At 48.8% G+C, this 17,434-nt stretch overlaps 1 protein-coding gene across 1 annotated transcript in view; it reads left to right on the top strand.

The window, feature by feature from the left end:
* The first annotated feature begins 105 nt into the window (after positions 1–105).
* Nup133 (nuclear pore complex protein Nup133) overlaps positions 106–17,434 on the top strand; it is a 63,317-nt gene continuing 45,988 nt past the window's right edge. Inside the window, 11 exon segments of the mRNA XM_077681703.1 lie at positions 106–161; positions 530–756; positions 3,268–3,404; positions 3,522–3,628; positions 12,187–12,396; positions 13,380–13,451; positions 14,043–14,153; positions 14,872–14,988; positions 16,073–16,132; positions 17,049–17,110; positions 17,228–17,295. Coding sequence (XP_077537829.1) covers positions 635–756; positions 3,268–3,404; positions 3,522–3,628; positions 12,187–12,396; positions 13,380–13,451; positions 14,043–14,153; positions 14,872–14,988; positions 16,073–16,132; positions 17,049–17,110; positions 17,228–17,295 — 1,066 coding nt within the window. The 5' untranslated portion in view covers positions 106–161; positions 530–634.

Genomic DNA, 17,434 nt, shown 5'->3' with positions numbered 1-17,434 from the left:
TAACTTCTTAAACTCAAGAAAAATGTGGCTTTTTTTCATCAAAGGACCCTCCCCCAGCCAATGGTGTCACCGTATCAACATGACGTCATGTTAGACCGCCTCTACGCCTCTACTGCCTCTACCGGACGTGTATATGGTCTGGAGCGCGCGTTGAATTCTGGGGCGGTATTCTCGTAACTGTCCCTTTTGAAAACGTCCCTTTTGCGTCCCTTTCATCGTGACGTACTTCCGGTTAAGCAGTGGGCCTTTTATTCAAACACCGTAACTGTTGTTGCAAACGCATTTTAAAGAACTGAAACCGTATCAGAGTATCTTTTATGTGTTCATTGTTCCGCGAGCGAACCAACAACAAGGCGACGAAAAATCGTCTGCTCCAAATCGTCTGCTCCGAGTAGCCACGGCTCATAGCTCCGCCGTGCTTGCAAGGCGTCACATCCGGGTGTTCGCTTTTAACCAATCAGGGCTCGCTCAAAAGGGACACTTTTGAAAGGGACACAAAAGGGACAAAACACGAGAATACCGCCCCTGGTTTGACTTTTCACGTGTTGTCGGTGAAACAACCCCCACCAGATATTGTAAGCTGCGTGTTTGTGAAAGGGGCTTTGCGAGTGTCGGGGCTTAAATTAGAGAAACTATGTTCACGCCCGGGCGTTCTGTCTCCCGCGGAGGCTCTTTTCTCACGACGCCTCAGCCGCTGTCGACCAGTCGCCGCAGTGGAACGCCGCTCCTCTACGGCCGGTCGCCGTACACTCCCGGGTAAAATGCTTCGCTACAGGCGCGTTTTTACGTTCCTTGTGTGCAATTTGCTTCAGACGTGTATATGGGTCTGCGACTACATGAAATATTGTGTGTTCCGTACCTCAATCGTCTCTGACCATGTTATTCTTGTATGTTCTCTTTCTGTACTTCGTCAACGTAACTACGATTTTCTGTTGCTGTGCAACTGTGCTGTGCAACCCGTAATTATTGATTCATTTATTGCGTTGTTACACCTCCTTCGCCCACTCACTGGCAGGCTCACTTGCGTAAGGGTAATCACTTAGAGGCCGGATTTTAGGCAAATGCCTATTTTGTTTCTTGCGCTCCTGTCTCGCCACTTTGGTGTATGAGCATGAATTATAGGTTAAGAAGGTCATTTACGGTGTTTTTATAGCACCCATACATGCCTATTTTCAATATCGGGGCCTATATGAACACTGTCGAATTTTAACTTTCGCTTTCAAGTGCAGTTTGGCATCGTTCATGTTACCTAGCTGCTAGCATTGAGTATTCGGAACTCTATTTGGCTTAGCCTAGATCCCTAGTTCAACCAACTCCCGGAAAACAACCGCTGGCAGCCGTGGAATGGGACGCAGCCATAAGAGGCACAATTTTGAATCCAAAAATCTGGAGATGGTGGGAGTTTGCTGTTTCCATAATTTTCGCAGTGAGTCTTGGGATACTCTCTACGTGCGCTTGTGCCGTCGCATCTGAGGCACACTCACATCTAATTCTAGTTTCAACGGAACGGTTGAGCATCGAACAAGCCTTTCCTAGTAGATAATGTCGCTGGCGAAACCTCACTACTGAGCTGCATTTTCTTACACCTTAAAATTAGCTCTGCCAACATGCTCTAAGATACGCTTTTCCATAAAAAAAACTGTTCGACTGCTAAACACCTTTGAAAATGCTCATTGAATGTGTTCTGGAAAGACATCCCATGCTGGGACTTTTGCCTGAACAATTTGGACAATATCACCGTACACGAGAAAAATGCTACAGTTGTACCTGACAGCCCTCACGTAAGCGCTTGTATACCTGTTTCACGGCATGCCATACCTGAGCAAGTGATAGTGGCTATTGAACACGAAATTGAGCAGTGTGCTTGTTGAATTCGCCCAATGGACCGTCATTAGTCCAGCAGGTTTATGGGACAATTGAATGGCTGTGTTCAACTGATGGCGTCTCTATGCTGTCATAAAGAAAGATCATGCACCCCCTCCGTCAAACGACGACTATGGTTGGATGCGTAGCTTTCTTGTGACGGATTGAGTTTTCCTAACCACTTCGACAATGTCGAAATGGAGCAATTGGGTAGACGCCGACTTCACAACGTGAGGGACAGAGGTAAGGTTCCAGCCACGGGAAGCATTTCTTTGCTTTCACGTCGGTGTTTTCGCGTTGAAGATGCCATCAGTGAGAACACTAAAGTTTTGGCCTAATAACATTTTTGGTTTAGCTATCAAAAATATACAGGCCGCGCACATCTTCATTTCAAACTATTTCATCGTCATCAGCCTGTCTACACCCACTGCATGGCACAAAAAAAAGCCTCTCCCATAGATCTCCAACTACCCCGGTCCTGCGCTAACTGCGACCAATTTATCCCTGCAAACATCTTAATCTCATCTGCCCATCCAACTTTCTGCCGCCCCGTGCCGCACTTGCCTTCTCCAGGTACCCCCTCTGTAACCCTTAATGACCAACGGTTATCTTGCTTTCGCATTACATGCCCTGCCCACACCCATTTCTGCTTCTGAATATCTACTAATATTTCTTTAACACGGGTTTGTTCCTTGACCAACTCCGCTCTCTTCTTGACCCTTAACGTTACACCTATCATCTTCCGTTACATTTCTCGCTGAGCTGTCCTCAATTTCTAAGGCATGGCGCTGCTAAGCACGAGGTCGCAGGTTTGGTTCCCGGTCATGGCGGGCGCTTTTCTGATGGAGGTGAAAAGCAAAAATGCCCGTGTGTACGAGATTTTAGTGCACGTGAAAGATCCCCAGGTGGTCAAAATTAATCTGGAGTCCTCCACTATGGTGGGCCTCATCGCCTGCGGTGCATCGGCGTGTTAAACTCAACAATAAAAACAAAATTGTCCTCAATTGAAGTTGAACCCTCTTCGTGAGCCTTCAAGTTTCTGCCTCGTAGGCGAGTACCGGTAAGATGCAGCTGTCATACACTTTCCTCTTCTGGAACAATGGTAGGCTGCCATTCATTATCACAATGCCTGCCGAATGCACTCCACCCCATTCTTATCCTTCTAACTATTTCCATTTAAGTAAACTTTCATGGTGCCTATAATAACGACATTGGGGACCTCAAACGTTGTTTCACTTGTCTATTTTAGGCGCTTAAAACACTTTTTAATGCTTAAAAATCCGGCCTCTAGTAATCACCTTTATGTCTATTCGTGCACACCACTGGGTGGGTACACCCTTTGTGCAAATAAAACTGACTAAGGGTACAGCAGGTGCTCATATATTCTTCTCCATGTCATCCTAGGAGGTTGTCCCTGAGCCAAGCCCAAGACAGCTCCTTTCAGCAGTCTCAGGTGCTTGAAGAGACGGCGGACCATGTTGTTGAAGCCTTTGGCAGCGCCTTACCGGTCCTCGTCAGCGAAGCCCTCGTTGAAGCAGAACGTAAGGAGCAGATGGAATCAGGAACTTTTTGAACGTCGTAGCGGTGCAAACACTACAGTTGAACCAAATGTGCTGTTTTTGTTGTGTTTTTTCTTGTGTTTTCCATCGCTTGTGCAGCTGGTGCAGAAATCAGCGCATGCATATCGAATTGCGGCTGGGCATGGCTGGTCTGCGGGCGGAAGCTTGCCGTGTGGCAGTACAGGGAAGGAGCACGCAACAGAAACGTGAGTATAGACATTTTTGTGGTTATAGGGTACAGTTGCGAGCTTAAGTTTATGGGCCACGGGATCGGTGGTCAAAACTAACCACTGTGCAATCTGGTGGCCAATCAGTATTGCATGCATGCCACTATCACTCGTTCCCTCGCAACTGCCTCTTGCTTTGATAAATGAGCACCAAGGGAACTATGCCACATTGAGGAGCAGGACCGTGCACAGTCCTATCTCTAAGATAAATTTCATCTACTTCAATAACAGAGTATTAATGACGCGGTAGGCTGTACGGAGAGATAGAGGGGGTTTAGGGGGTTGGATTTGGATCTGGATCTACTTCAATATAAGATGCAGAGGAGTTGGGGAAAAAAAAAAAAGCTGTAAGATTGAGATAAGCTCCAACACACCAACTCTGCCACTAGAGCAATGTTACCACTGATTACGCAAACATGCTGTTTCCAGAAAGTGTTGACCAGCAGCTTGCAAAAGTTCCGTAAGGTTACTGTGGCGCCAATTTATTGGAGGGCGAAGCGATTGCGATAAAGCGAGCTATAGTGGCATGGGTGCAATAGTGGTAGGCCGCGCCTGTGCTGTGAGTGGTCTCAACAGCAGGTGCTGCGCAACCAGGCCGCACAGTGGTTAGTTTTAGTCACTGCTCTCATGGTCAGTGAGCTTTAAGGGTCCATGCAGACAAAACACAAGTTTGGTTCATTCAAAAGATTGCCTTTCGAGGATCGTACTGACACCATTCTTAACTTCCCAACAGAACCTATGATGTCATATGCATCAGCTGTGCAATTGGCTGAGGCTGGCTAAAGCAAGCACAAATTAGCCAGAGCTTATAAGCTTGCCGAACGAGCTATTTGCACTTAAATTTAGGTCACATTCTTTTTATAGCAGTAAGAATGAGGGGATAGACGGTGGAAGTTACGAAAGCACACGTAAACATAGAAGTACCCATGCATACTACTGTTGGTACTGCGCGCACTATGCTTGTTTTAGCTGCACAGCACTGCGGCTCTTTGGGGTTGTCTCGGACGACACTGGCCGATGATATTTGTTGAGTGAGCAGCATGTTTCACGAAACGATTATTTTCTCCCAGAGCAAGAACAAGTAAGGTACAAATACGGTCAAAAACAAACTGAAGGCAGAAAACTGTCGGCTGTGGTATGGTGGCGCCATCTAGGTTGACTAACGGTAAACGAGTCTCCGTCTCACACCAAGCTTAGCTTGAAGATACATTCTTCTTTTGATGTCATTGCAGACGTTGTTAAAGGAGTACTGACACCAAATTTTGATACCTAAAAAATGATATAATTGGCTTCAGTAGTTTGTACAGATGCCTCACAGAAATTTTTGCAGCGATCCGAGGCCGGAATCACATCTAAAATCGATTTTGATTGTCCAGGCCGCGAGCTTCCACAAATCGGCAGCACTAGCGCAATCGCTATCGGCGTGACGAAACATTGGCCTACTTGTCTGGCCGGTTCAGGGTGACGTCATATAGTCGTTTTCAGAACCGGAAACGATATCCTGCGTTGCTGTTGTCGGTGGTATTCGTTTGGGCAGGAGACGTGGGCGTAGCTGTGCGAGCAATGCTTGTAAACGTTGCGTGTTCGACGTCTTTGCTCTTCAGTTCGTTTCCGGCGCATGGTGTTCGGCACTGGTGCCGAAAACGGCGTGGTGCGCGATGTCGACGGGCACCGCGGCGATGCGGCGGTGCGCGTCGCCGAGCTCGCCCAAGTTGTGCTATGGCAAGCTCGCGGTATGCGAAGTACTGCTCGTGGAAGCCTGCCCGAGCAAATCGACGACGACGCCAAGGTGCATTATTTTCCACGCGACGACATGCAGCGCTAAATGTGGACTTCGTGGAGTTCGTGCACGCCGGCGGCCGCAAGAACTGTCGCCCAAGCCAGCGGGCTCGGGGTTGCACGGGTCACCTTGGGTGTTGGGAACTTAGTATCGTGGCGACTATTTGATCGCTGGTATCTGTACAACTGCGAATGACCATCCCTTACACAACATTTCACCACACTATCATCCCCTTTTTCGCATATGAAGCTTTATTTTGGCAATAATTTCCGTTTCTGCGATGAGAGAGAGAGAGAGAGAGAAACACTTTATTGGGGCCAACAAGTAGGCGTGGGATATGGGCCGCGCAGGGCCGATCCCCGCCTCACGCGGTTATCGCGTCCCGATGACTAAAGCCCCGCGCCGGCGTCGGCGGGTTCGGCGTGCGTCGGATCCCCGAGGCGTCCTGCCCCCGAGGGTCCCCCGCTGCGTCTCCCCCCGCGTCTGCCGCGCGAGAGCAGTTTCGAGTCGGTGACCAAGACATCTGCCGCGGCCTGTTTTGATTCTAGCGCGCAGGTGGCGCCATCTTTCGACCGCTCGCCGCACCGTGGTGCCGACAGTGCTGGGTCCACGGAGCAAGATATAAAGAGGAGCGCCGACTGTGGCCCAGAAAAAATCTTTTGCTCAGGCCGATAATGTCCACGCGCCGCCGGCCGCCCAGCTTTCCCTTTGCTCTCTTCCTCCTTCGTTCGCCCTCTCGTCGCTGTGCTTCTGTACATGCCTCTTCCCTTCTTCGCTCTCCCCAGAGGCATCTTTTCTTGCGCAGCGACGTCTGTCTTATGCCTGTCCTACTATGCAGGAGGCATGCGTGCACGCGCGGAATTTAAACACCCGTGCGCGGCCGCAATAGACGGCGCAGATAATCGCACGCCGCTGCATACATGGCGATCGCATATTCCCGGAACGTTTAGTCTGACATTATGAATATCCACTAAAAATATTGTACTAACCCAGCACATGTAAGACGCAACTGAACGACGACGACTTCAGAAGCACCAAAGAATGAGCAAGAGTAATATGGAACGCCACAACATATATTCTAGCGTAATTCTGCTTACGACGAATCGATGCAGCGCAAAGGTTAAAAGGTTACCCTCTGTTGTTATCCCGCTCTCCGGCCGCGTGCTTAATTATTTATGCCGCTTCTGCGTACGAACAACGCTTACGAGGGTCGCCCGGAGACTCCATCGGCAAACGGCAATGATGCACATTTCTGTGTCAATGACTGAATTGGACGGATGCCCTGTTGTATCAAGTGTACAAAAACACTGTCAGCTTGATAAGGAACCCAAGAATATCAAACGCATACTTCATTTTAACTCATGCCGCAACTTACCGCCCGATGTTCACTGTCGCTCTACGGTCGTGTTATCTCGTCGATAACACCGCGGTCTCCAAATGAAATGCTGCGATTTGTATGGCTGCAATTTTTTGGCCTACCAGGGTTCCCGGCGTTTTTTTTTTTGTTTTTTTTTCGTTAAGCGGCTTACCAGCAAAACAACCGGCTCGTTAAACCTTTTCTTTCGGCGAGTTATCGCGAAATGAAGGCTTGTGAAAAGACCGCACTGTCAGAGACTTGATCTTGAGCAGATTGCTACGTCGCGGGCAGTTGCGGGTGATGTTATCGCATTTCTGTTCTTTTCTGATGAGCGTGTAAGTGCCGGCCCGTGTTCTAGGCACACTCTGTTTTGGACGCAAGTTGCAGAACTGCGAGAAAGCTGAGGGAACTTTTATAATCGCCAGTGATCAGAACCAGTTGCTCCTTTCGCCTTTTGTAAAACCTGTTAAAACACAGCCAAATTGGTATTCCCAAATTTACAAAACGGAGCCACATTTCCGGCAAGCACCGCGCAAAAGGTAGTGTTTGTATAGCAGCCATATGTTTGTATGTGGTCTCTATATTTTGTTTTCCCGCCATGCAAACCAATCCTTAACGTATCTTTGCCGTACGGCCACTCAATTCCTTCGGGTCCGGGTTACCCGGAAGGTGCTGTCGAACAAGTTAATCAACTGTGGAAAGGAGGCGCGCAATGGACGCGAAGCGGCGCCAAAGCAGGCCCAAAGCAGTCCGTGCACAAAACTACCGTCGCCGAAGCAGACGACAGAGCCGACGAAATGCGTTCCGCCAACTCGCCCGCCGGCGCACGGGGAACGCCGGCCGCTTAGCCGCCGCCGGCTAAGGTCCCTTTCGCTGCGCCATCTACATTGTGCTCCGCGAGTTATGGACATTAAGAGCCCGCCGGAGAGAACGAATTCGGCGCTCCTGTTTATCTTGCTCCGTGGCTGGGTCGGAGCGCCGAACCTCCGCTGCTGGTCAGCGTAGGCTTACCATCGCGGCAAATATCTGAACGCCACTTTTAAATTCAGCGCTGATAACAACTCCTAGCACAATTTTCAACACACTAACATCTAGTTTCTCGCATGTAGAGCTTCTTTTTCGTGATCAGATTGATTAGAAGAGTGGCGACAAGCTGTTGCTATCACGGTCTGCGCCGGTTCGAGCCGCAGTGATATTAAAAAACGGACGACGGCAAAGACATCGCCGGCCTAATCGCCTGGCCAAATAAAGTTGTTCTGTCTGTCGGGTGGCAGTGACTCATCCGAGTCTGAAGATTCAGACGACATGTCGACTGCGCGGGCGAGTCGCGTACCATGTGCAATCGTAGCAGACGATGCGGCGAACGCGTGGAGGAAAGAAAAACGTCCCTGACGTCACGGGTGAGACCGTGACGTAAGGCTGCCCGCTTGCAGGCTGGCCTTCGAACGGCCATTTTCCCGCGCGGCAACCAAATTTGAAATTGGTTGCAATAAACGCGTTATAATTCTGTGTTGGCGGCTGACGGCTTTCGGTTCGATTTTCGTAATTACTGGGCCAATAGGTATTCTTTGCAGCATAAAAACTGAAAGCGAGAAATTTCGTGTCAGTACTCCTTTAAAACGATTTGGCGGGAGAATCAGAATTTTAACCTAAATTGATTAATTTCTCAGTGAATACACCATCGTTTGCGTCCGGAAAGCGCTGGGGGCACTATCGAACATGAATTCTTTCGAATAAAATAAACTTGTATTTTGTCTGCACGGCCCTTTTAAGCTCCGGGAATGCATATCCACACTGCATAGTGCCGGGAATGCATATCCACACTGGTTTTTTTTTTTCCAGTACTTGTCGCACCTAGCGGCAGTCGTGGCAAACTAAGAACTGTGGACACCCCAAAAATCTTGCAGTCCTAAAACCCATGCACAGAACTTTCACCCTTCCTTTCACGTGAAGGCCACGGAAGCAAGTGCACATTTAGCACCTGTGGGGGCGAAGCGAGTTTTTTTTTCCCCTTCCTCAAGTTCACAATGTACACAGCCTCGGAAGGTGTTTGCCCCCTTTCCTTTATAAGCTCGCGTGCGTGCGTGCATGCACGAGCGCGCCTGAGTACGAGCTCACTTTTTCATCCCCGGTTTTTCAACAGCCGCACTGTGAGCTGTTGAAAAATTGGGGATTAAAAAATGCTGCACTATACTTGAATGCAGCTTAATTAACAACGGTAACGTAAGTTGCTCCTCTGCCTTACCACCGCACCAGCTGTTTTTACGCACAGTGCAAAGAGTGCCTAATGCAGTTATTTTGAACGTGACAAGTCGTTCCACGATTTCTCGGTCTTATACCCCCTGTCACACGGCAGATCTAAGGACATTTACAGCAAATGTCATTAATTCGGTGCTACACGAGAATACCGAATGACATTCAAGGCGAATGACATTTACCGGCTAACTGAGGTCCCGGACCTCAGTTACACCTTAGTTGGCGGCCGAACGAGCAGCTTCGACAGCAGTAGCGCGTCCCTAGACAAGAAAATTCAGTAATCAAACCAAAGAATACTGTTTCTAAAAACTGTCAGTAAACTTATATTTTCTTTTTTGTATTGTTGTTTTAATAAAGACCAGCAAGTACTAACAAAAAAGAAAATCTTGTCCCCAGTGTGCGCGCTACCCTAATCCGGATTTTTTGCAGACTTGTCTCGGCTTGTGATGTCTACTGATGTCACCTAAATCGGTGGTTTTCTTGTTTTTATTTTAAAAAATATTCCTTTGTTACGTTTTTTTTTTTTAATATTACGTGTGAAAACATTTTATATGCACTTGAAATGTAATTTTGCGCTTTTGTGAGCTCTCTAATTGTCACCGCTATCACAGTCAAATGATATTTGTTTCGTCGTGTAGACCCGTACGGCCGAGCTGAATGTAATTTACAGCTAATGTCATTCAGTTTGAATGATATTAGATTTGCCGTGTGACAGGGGTATTAATCTAGTTTTAAACTACTTCAGCGACAAAAAAACAACTGGGTGAGAAAAAAGTAGACAATGCCACCACGCATTAACCGCAGTCTCCTTTCAAAACACCCATGTGTGTCCAGGTCAGTCGCTTCGGTGGGGTGGGACACCACATAAGCTGTTGCCATTCTGAACTTGTGTGCCACAGTATAGAAAGCTGTAGCTGCTCCACCAGCAGCAAACTGAGGTTGCACCTGTTTGCTTATATTGCCAGGGGATTCACCCCCACCCCCTCGAAATGGCGGAATGTCATGGCGCACACGCACAGAATGCTACTGGAAAAAGGTCCATTCACAATAGAAACAGTTGTTTATGGTAAAGAAAACACCAAAATTTTGAATGCCTGTATTGCCGCCCACTAAACTTTCCCAGTACTTCATTGCAAGTCCAGGCTTCACCCACACTTGTGGGAGTTTGTTGTTAGTCGAGAGTGCAGATCACTTGATGAAGATTTCGTGCGTTGAATAAGCTTGATGTTGGTGTAGTATTGTCCACCGCTCGGTGAAAATCGGGCTCCTTTCTGGTGAGATAACAACACCTGATTGACTGTATGAGCCTTACATGGAATCGACTTCAACTTGCGTCACTTCCGAGTCAGTTTGCCAAACACTGAACCCTCCGCACGCGTGCGCATGTAGTAGACTGTTAGCATAGTCTGATTTGCCAGTGGGTTGAATAATTAAATCAGAACCCGCATTTTGGAATATATCGTAGGTACTCAATTGCGTGAGCCAGGGACGAGATAGTATGCCACACCAATGGCCCTTCTGTTTGATGTCTTGTAGTGCCTACTCAATAGTGCTCTGCTGTCAGCCGTCCGTGTGCTGTGGGCTACATTTTACAATACCCGTATGGCTGGAAACATTTGTGCAGGAGGCAGTTGTGTAAAGTGTTGCAGTGGTACTGCGAATGCTTTTTCTTAAAACATTTTTTTGGAGTGGTGTGGCCACACGTGCTCATATTATATGGGTGAAGGCCACGTGTTGCTGTTCATCTTGCTTAACATTAAGTTGCTTGCAGTCCTCATTCTTCGATTGTTTCAGTTTTTAATACCGTGCCATATGGGCATGAAAAATGACATTAAGTGCTTGATGCATTAAGTTCTAATTCCATAATTCTCTGCTACGCGAAAAAATCTCGTGCCATTCGCTCTCTTCATTTTTGGTTTAAGAAGTTCCGCACAACTCTTTCGCCTTCACGGACACCTTAAATGTGCCTACTCTCGAACGTGATGAGCAGCAAATGAAAGCAACTAAACTCTCAGCACCAGAGTGTTGACGCGGAAACTATAGCTGAACTTTGAAATGCAGTAAATCCTCGTTACAAGAGACACTATTGCAAGAGACACTTGGTTATAAGAGACATTTGAATGAAAGCGGTTTGGTTGGTTTTCCTATGCTCGCCATGTGAGCAACATTGCATACAAGAGATATTGGCTACAAGAGACACATTTGTTGGGTTCCCTTGAGTGTCTCTTGTAACGATGTTTTACTGTAAGACAATTTTTTGTGTGCTCTTGGTGGCGAAGCTCTGAAGATGAAGTTCCAAAAGGCAAAACATAGTGTTACTCGTCGTTTTGAATTTTTTGGATTTGGCTACCGCTGGGAGGCAACGGCAGCTGCTGAAGCCACTTTTAGGAACGGCTCTCACCATTTCTTAGAAAACACTATTTCTTATAGCGTTTTCTGTGGCAAACACTTTTAACTCTAGTAAGACGTTTTTCACTATTTTAAAAACTTTTGAAACATGAGTGCATTTCTCTGTTGGTCATTATCACCATCATTCCTAACACATTTAATACCTTAGTGTTTTCGTGCGTAGCATGGCCCGCCCACATGTCATTTTTCATGTCCGTGAGGCATGGGTATCGGAGATTACGGCATTTATTGTATCGTAATTTGCGCAGGCACGAAGAACAGCTATCAGAACGCTTTTCTGGTTGCGTTGCTGTGTGCAAAAACAACCACACTTTATACTTCTCCCGGCACTGGGGCTGTCCAACACCGCCGTAGCGATCGTGTGTGTAAGCTGTGGCAGGGCCATCTGCTGGTTTTCCTCCGAGAGCATCGCGCAGGAGTGGGCACGGCCATCACACCTTCCTATTCTAGCCACAGCACTTTCGCCCTTCTCTCAACTTTCTTTCGGAAGGGACGGCAGATTTTTTCTGCAGCTGAATAAAAAGCTGTTAGCATAAGGTGCGTAGCTTCTGGACCATCGGTGTGGACTGGTGGCGCTCTATTGACGCGAGGGCTAATGAGAACATTTTGTCTGTGCCTGCAGAGGGCGCCACCAGTTTGGGCAATTAAGAGTGCTGTGTCTTGTTACAAAGGTCGAGTGCAAATGGCCCTGCGGTACTGGATGTTGCACGACACGTTCCCCTTGCTCCCGGACAGTGTCGGACGCTGATGCTGCCACCGAGTGACCTGGCCCACCGCGCCGACCTGGCCTGCGTGCTCCTGCGGGATGGGCTCGCCCCTGCAGTCCTGGCTGTGTCGCCCGCGGGCATTCTGCGCTACTGGCCCAACATCGCGCACGAGGGCTCCTCTACCGACGCCCTCGCCGACCTCCAGGGCGAGGAGTGCTGCTCCCTCACCAACACCCAGGTGAGGGCGGGGCTGCCTCTTCGGAGGAGAGGGGAGGGCTATCGAGAGCAACCGTTGCTGTCTGTAGAGTGCACAGCACTGCGTACCTCTCGGTCTGCGTCTTCTCTTCAGCACCATTTCCCCAAAGGCCAGAGCTGGAAAAAAGTGTGGTCTGTACTTCACAAGTTGGGCCGAATCAATTGCAAGTGGAGCACTGCTTGTAGAAGGACAGGGAGAAGGAGGAAAGAATGTTTTTTAAAGCAAAGCTTTCTACCTCTACCAGCCAATGGTTCTTTCGTGGCGTGCGGGACGAGAAACTCCGAGCGCAGCTGGGGAGGGGGATCGCGGTTTTCACTCGCGGAGCACAGTGTAGATGGCGTGACGAATGGGTGCTGTTACCCAGTGTTCCCCGCGTGCAGGTGCCGGCTTGCACCGGCGGGCACGTCGGCAGGACGACTTTGTCGTCTGCTTTAGTGACGGTTATTTTGGGCCTGTTTTGGCGCAGCCTGGTGTCCATTGCATGCTTTCTTCGAACGGCTTAACTTGTTCGACAGCACCTCCTAGGTAGCCAGGACCCGACGGAATTAAGTGGTCGTACGGCAAAGGTACCTTAAGGATTAGCTTGCAGGGCGGGAAAACAAAATGGCAGGTAGCGGGAGGTAAATGGCAGGTAATGGTAACAAATTCCAAGTAACGGCTGGCAGAATCTCTGGTTTCTCTATTTGTAGAGCCGCGTGTGTGAATTCAAGTGGCCTCACATGGGCAGTTGTTGTGGGTGTCGTTTAAAGCTTTGCTTTCCAACCGCCTTCACAGCATGGACTGGAGCCAATTGTTTTTCTTGTGCCTTATGAAATGCGTGTAGCAAGTCAGACACAGACTATACGTGGTCTCCTAGATGTAGCAATACAGCGCTTTGCCTTCATGGATATACGTTTTAGTCTTTTTTTCCCTGCTGCTCTGACTCTTTAAACAGGAGACTGACTGCCCTTTCTTTTTCCCGACAGCCCATCGGCTGCATTCTGGCTACGACGACCAGCTCGCTGATGCTTGTTACACCCAGCACCCTTGATGGACAGGTGACTGCTCATTTCCTTACTAAATGACTATGTTTGCAGGACAAAAAAGCGAAGGGTCTGTTAGTTAGCCAACAAATATTTGGCCCTTGTAGGTGTACAAATGGCCCAAAGCTTGGTTTTGTGTTGTCTTTCTTTTTTGCCACTACACTTAGTATTGAAGTGCGTAATAAAGAATACGCCGACCACCAGAGAAAATAAAACAATGACGTTTCGGCACCCCGAACGAGAGCTCAGTGTCACTCCCGACCAGACGGGCGTCCGTCGAAGCCTCGATTACACTTAGTATTGTCCAGTCATTGTCTTTGCTTTCTCTGGGAAGGCTTAGGAGCCACTCTCGTTGAAGTAGGGGCAATACAAAAACGCACTGTTTTTAACAAAAGCATTGTGGGGCTGGGAAGGTGAGCATTGCAGTGCCAGCAGAGGCTTAATGTTGAGGAAAATCTACCCGAGTACCGGAACGATTACTATAGCTCCAATGGGTGCTGCCGGTAATCACTTGTAGGGTATAAACTTTGCCCCTTACCGAGCTCCCGCAAAGCAAATGTGTCATTGGTGATATTTTCGCCATTCATTCTCCCTGGTGGTGTGCAGACCACGCTGCTGATCAAGCCCCTCAAGGCGCCCCAGGGTCTTCTGGCTGGCATAGGCAGGAGGGTGTCCTCCTTCATTTTCGGAGCCATGCCTTCGCAGTCTTCCGAAGCGGTGAGTTTCACCCGCATGGCCCTTTTTCTTTTTTCCTAGTGTGAGTTTCTTTTTCTTTTTTTCCGCTTCAGTGTGGATTTCTTATTGATTGTGTGTCGGGGAGGAAACATTGCGAGGCAGGCGCAAGGAGCATTTGTTTCAGAGTCACGTTTTCCAGAAAAAAGCCATGCAAAAGCTGAGCAAATGCCAAGCAACTGGAACTGCTGAGCTGGATAGACGACAAACTGGAGGTTTGAGTCACCTGAACCAAGCTTTGGGGTTGCTTACTTTTGAAGGCCTCAAACTGGCAAGTGTTTAACAGGGTGGGGCAGAGGGTGGGAGAAGCAGTGGCCTGATGCATGGAGCAAATTTCGTGGTTTACAGTAGGGCTTCCCCTGCTAGTGCAGTGTTTTCTCCGCGTTACTTTCTACAGCACAATGTGGCTGTCGTAGTATGTCGTGAACTCGTACGATAGTTCACGTCTAGTATGAACTGTGTGTGAACTAGCCAATGCGGCGGTTGAGCGAGAGTTTATGGCTAGTGTGAACGCACTAGCCGTTAACTGTCGTGGTGTGTTGTGAACACACTACGACAGCAGCAGTGCGGCTGCAATTCAACAGCCTCATTGGCTAGTGTGTTCACACTGGCTGGGAACACACTACAGTCCGTCCCAGCGAGATGAGATGGGTGGGAGTGCTCTGAACGGAGGGGGTGCTCCCTTCCTTCCTCTCCCCTGCAGCGCCACCTGGTCAAGGTGCTGGTGGAGCCGACCGAGGAAGAGGACGAGAAGCGCCTCTTTGTGCTGCTCCGCAACAGCCTCCAGAAGTGGTTCATCGAAGAGGCCGGCCCCGAAAAGGTGAAGGGGGCCGGGATTGCATCGCCAGTACACCACAAGGCTCTCTCTGTCTAGTTTCCCCTCATCCATAAAACTAGCGCGCAGTTGAGCACACGACTTGACCGGGCCCGACACCGTACTCTCGCCCCTTGTAGACATTCCTTGTCAAGCTTCTATGTCTCCCTCATCCGATAAAGTGCCCCCTTTTGGTTCTCGCTGCGTTTGCTCGGTTTTCATTGCCGCCTCTTGGTGTGGTTTTCCAGTGTGCGTTTGCACTGTTACACATGTTTCCATGCATGTCAACGACAGAGCACGCGACACCTTAAACCATCCAGTGGTATGCTCTCAACATGCACGCATCCTTTTGAGCTGCTGCTGACACGGGCCAGAAAGCATGGCGCTGGTAAACCACATTAGGCTTTCATCCTAGTAGCCTGCAGCATCGCCTCCTGTATTTTTACAATGCCAATCGCATCGCGCGCTTCCCAATGGGAGTGACTGGTATGCCTGCAGTGCCTAGATTTCGCAAGGTGGGGCCCCAAGCTGAACCGGGATCACGCAACCGTAACTAATTTCGAGGGTGGTTTGTGCCTGGTTGCCAAGGCAACCTATGTTTGAGATCACCGAAGGAGGGGGCGCCCCCGCCAGCGTCAGAAAACTCAGGCTCGTGGCGGAGCATGTTTTGCCAACGTTGCCGCTTTCCACCACGCGTCGCGCCGGGATGAACAGGTCACGTGACTAAAGAGCTGGGAAGGCTACAGATTGGGGGAGAGTGGCCGGAGTAGGAGAGGGCTTGGTTGGCCGGTCCGGGCTGATGCGTTTGGCATTGTAAAAATACAGGAGGCGATGCCTGCAGTCAAATCTCTCTGATATAAGCCTTTTTTTTTTTACTTTGTGCAAGATTATTTATCATAAATCACCAATCAACACACGTATGACACTTCTTGTACTTCAGGTTCCCTACCTCTCGGGTTGGTTTTTGAACAGAGGGGGCAGTCAGTTTCCGTGGCTAGTAGCACTAGGCTCTTCTGCTGCCACTGCCACCTTGCTAGAGTGAAAGTAAGCTAGCGTTCTCACACCTGCTGTGCTCTCTCTCTCTCTCCAGCTGTGCGGTGAGTGGGACCTGGACCGGGCCATGAAGGAGCAGTTCCACGAAGCCCTGTGGGTGCGTGTGACAGCTTTGGTTTCCATGCGAGGGTGCCTTTGTGAGACGAGGCGAGTTTGTTCTTTGGGAGGGTAATGTGCGTGCTGCAGTGTAGCTAAATGAATGCCCTTAGAAGGTCACCATCCTCTCTTTCTGTTTGCGATAGCAGGAGATAAGAAGGGCAGTCAGGAGGTCTAGTATAGCTATATAAAAGGCACCAACTTTTCTTAGTGTTGGAAAGATACAAGATGCCGCAACTTATTTCATGTTTAAAAAGTCATGCTTGGTCACACACAATGCACCCATGATTCTCCCAGATTTCCAAATACATACTACTATACTTTAAGTGTTCTCATACTGGCTGGCTCAATTGTTATAACCAATAATAATGAAAATGACCATTGTTATTAGCAGTTTACTTTGCCATATGGTATATAGCAAGGTTGATGGTGCCGCAACTGTTCATTGGTATATGCAGTATGTTGTAACTGGGTTGGCCTGTAGCATGTGGTATATATAACAATCTGCGCATATTCGCCATCTGCTGTGAGGCAAAATGTGCCACCTGCCATTAGTACAATTATGGGACCTCCGGACGCAGTGTGATGTATTCATGACAAATTGGCCACATACCGTATTTCACACCCTGTTCTGCACTCCCTGCTTGATGCTTGTAGTAGCTCTGCCTTGGCTGTCCCAGTCACGAAAGTGGCTCTGTGTACAGCTCAAGGCAATGGGGATTGATTGTCTGAGCTGCACTGCTGTGCCTAGCCACGGCAGTCGTTTACGTCCTGCTGTTCATGTCCACTGTGACACCACTATGACCCTGTAGTCATTAATAGTACCAGTTCATGCTTGCGCCTTCTGTGAAGTTGAGTATTACTCAAATTGCGTGCCAAGAAACATTCCCCTTCTTTCTCTTTCTTTTTCTTTTCAGGATAATGAGAACACGTCTCCAAGGCACTTGAAGGCCTGGTGCATTGATATGCAGCCTGCAACGTATGTACCTTTTTCCCCTTGACAGCAGCTTCATTTTTTCATTTGTTTTTCACTGCATTACGAGCAAGATTTCGCATTGTGAAACGCTGCCCTACTTCTCCCCCTCTTTTCCTGAAGCAACGGGGTTGTGGTCCTGATGGCTGCCCTCAATCCCCAAGTTTCCCAGCAGCTGTACTATGCCTTTGGTAAGCCCTCCCCCCTTCCCTCATGGTCATCTGTTGGGCTCGGAAAAAAACTACGACGGCATATAAGCACTGGTTATGGTGCAATGAAAGCGTTAATGTGTGTGTAATTGAAAGCTGGTCTGCGTTCGGCGCCGAGCGG

The sequence above is a fragment of the Haemaphysalis longicornis genome, unplaced genomic scaffold, assembly GCF_048455015.1.
Source record: "Haemaphysalis longicornis isolate Haplotype H1 unplaced genomic scaffold, Haemaphysalis longicornis Haplotype H1 scaffold_8, whole genome shotgun sequence".
NCBI lineage: Eukaryota > Metazoa > Arthropoda > Arachnida > Ixodida > Ixodidae > Haemaphysalis > Haemaphysalis longicornis.
This window is presented reverse-complemented; position numbering and strand designations above follow the sequence as displayed.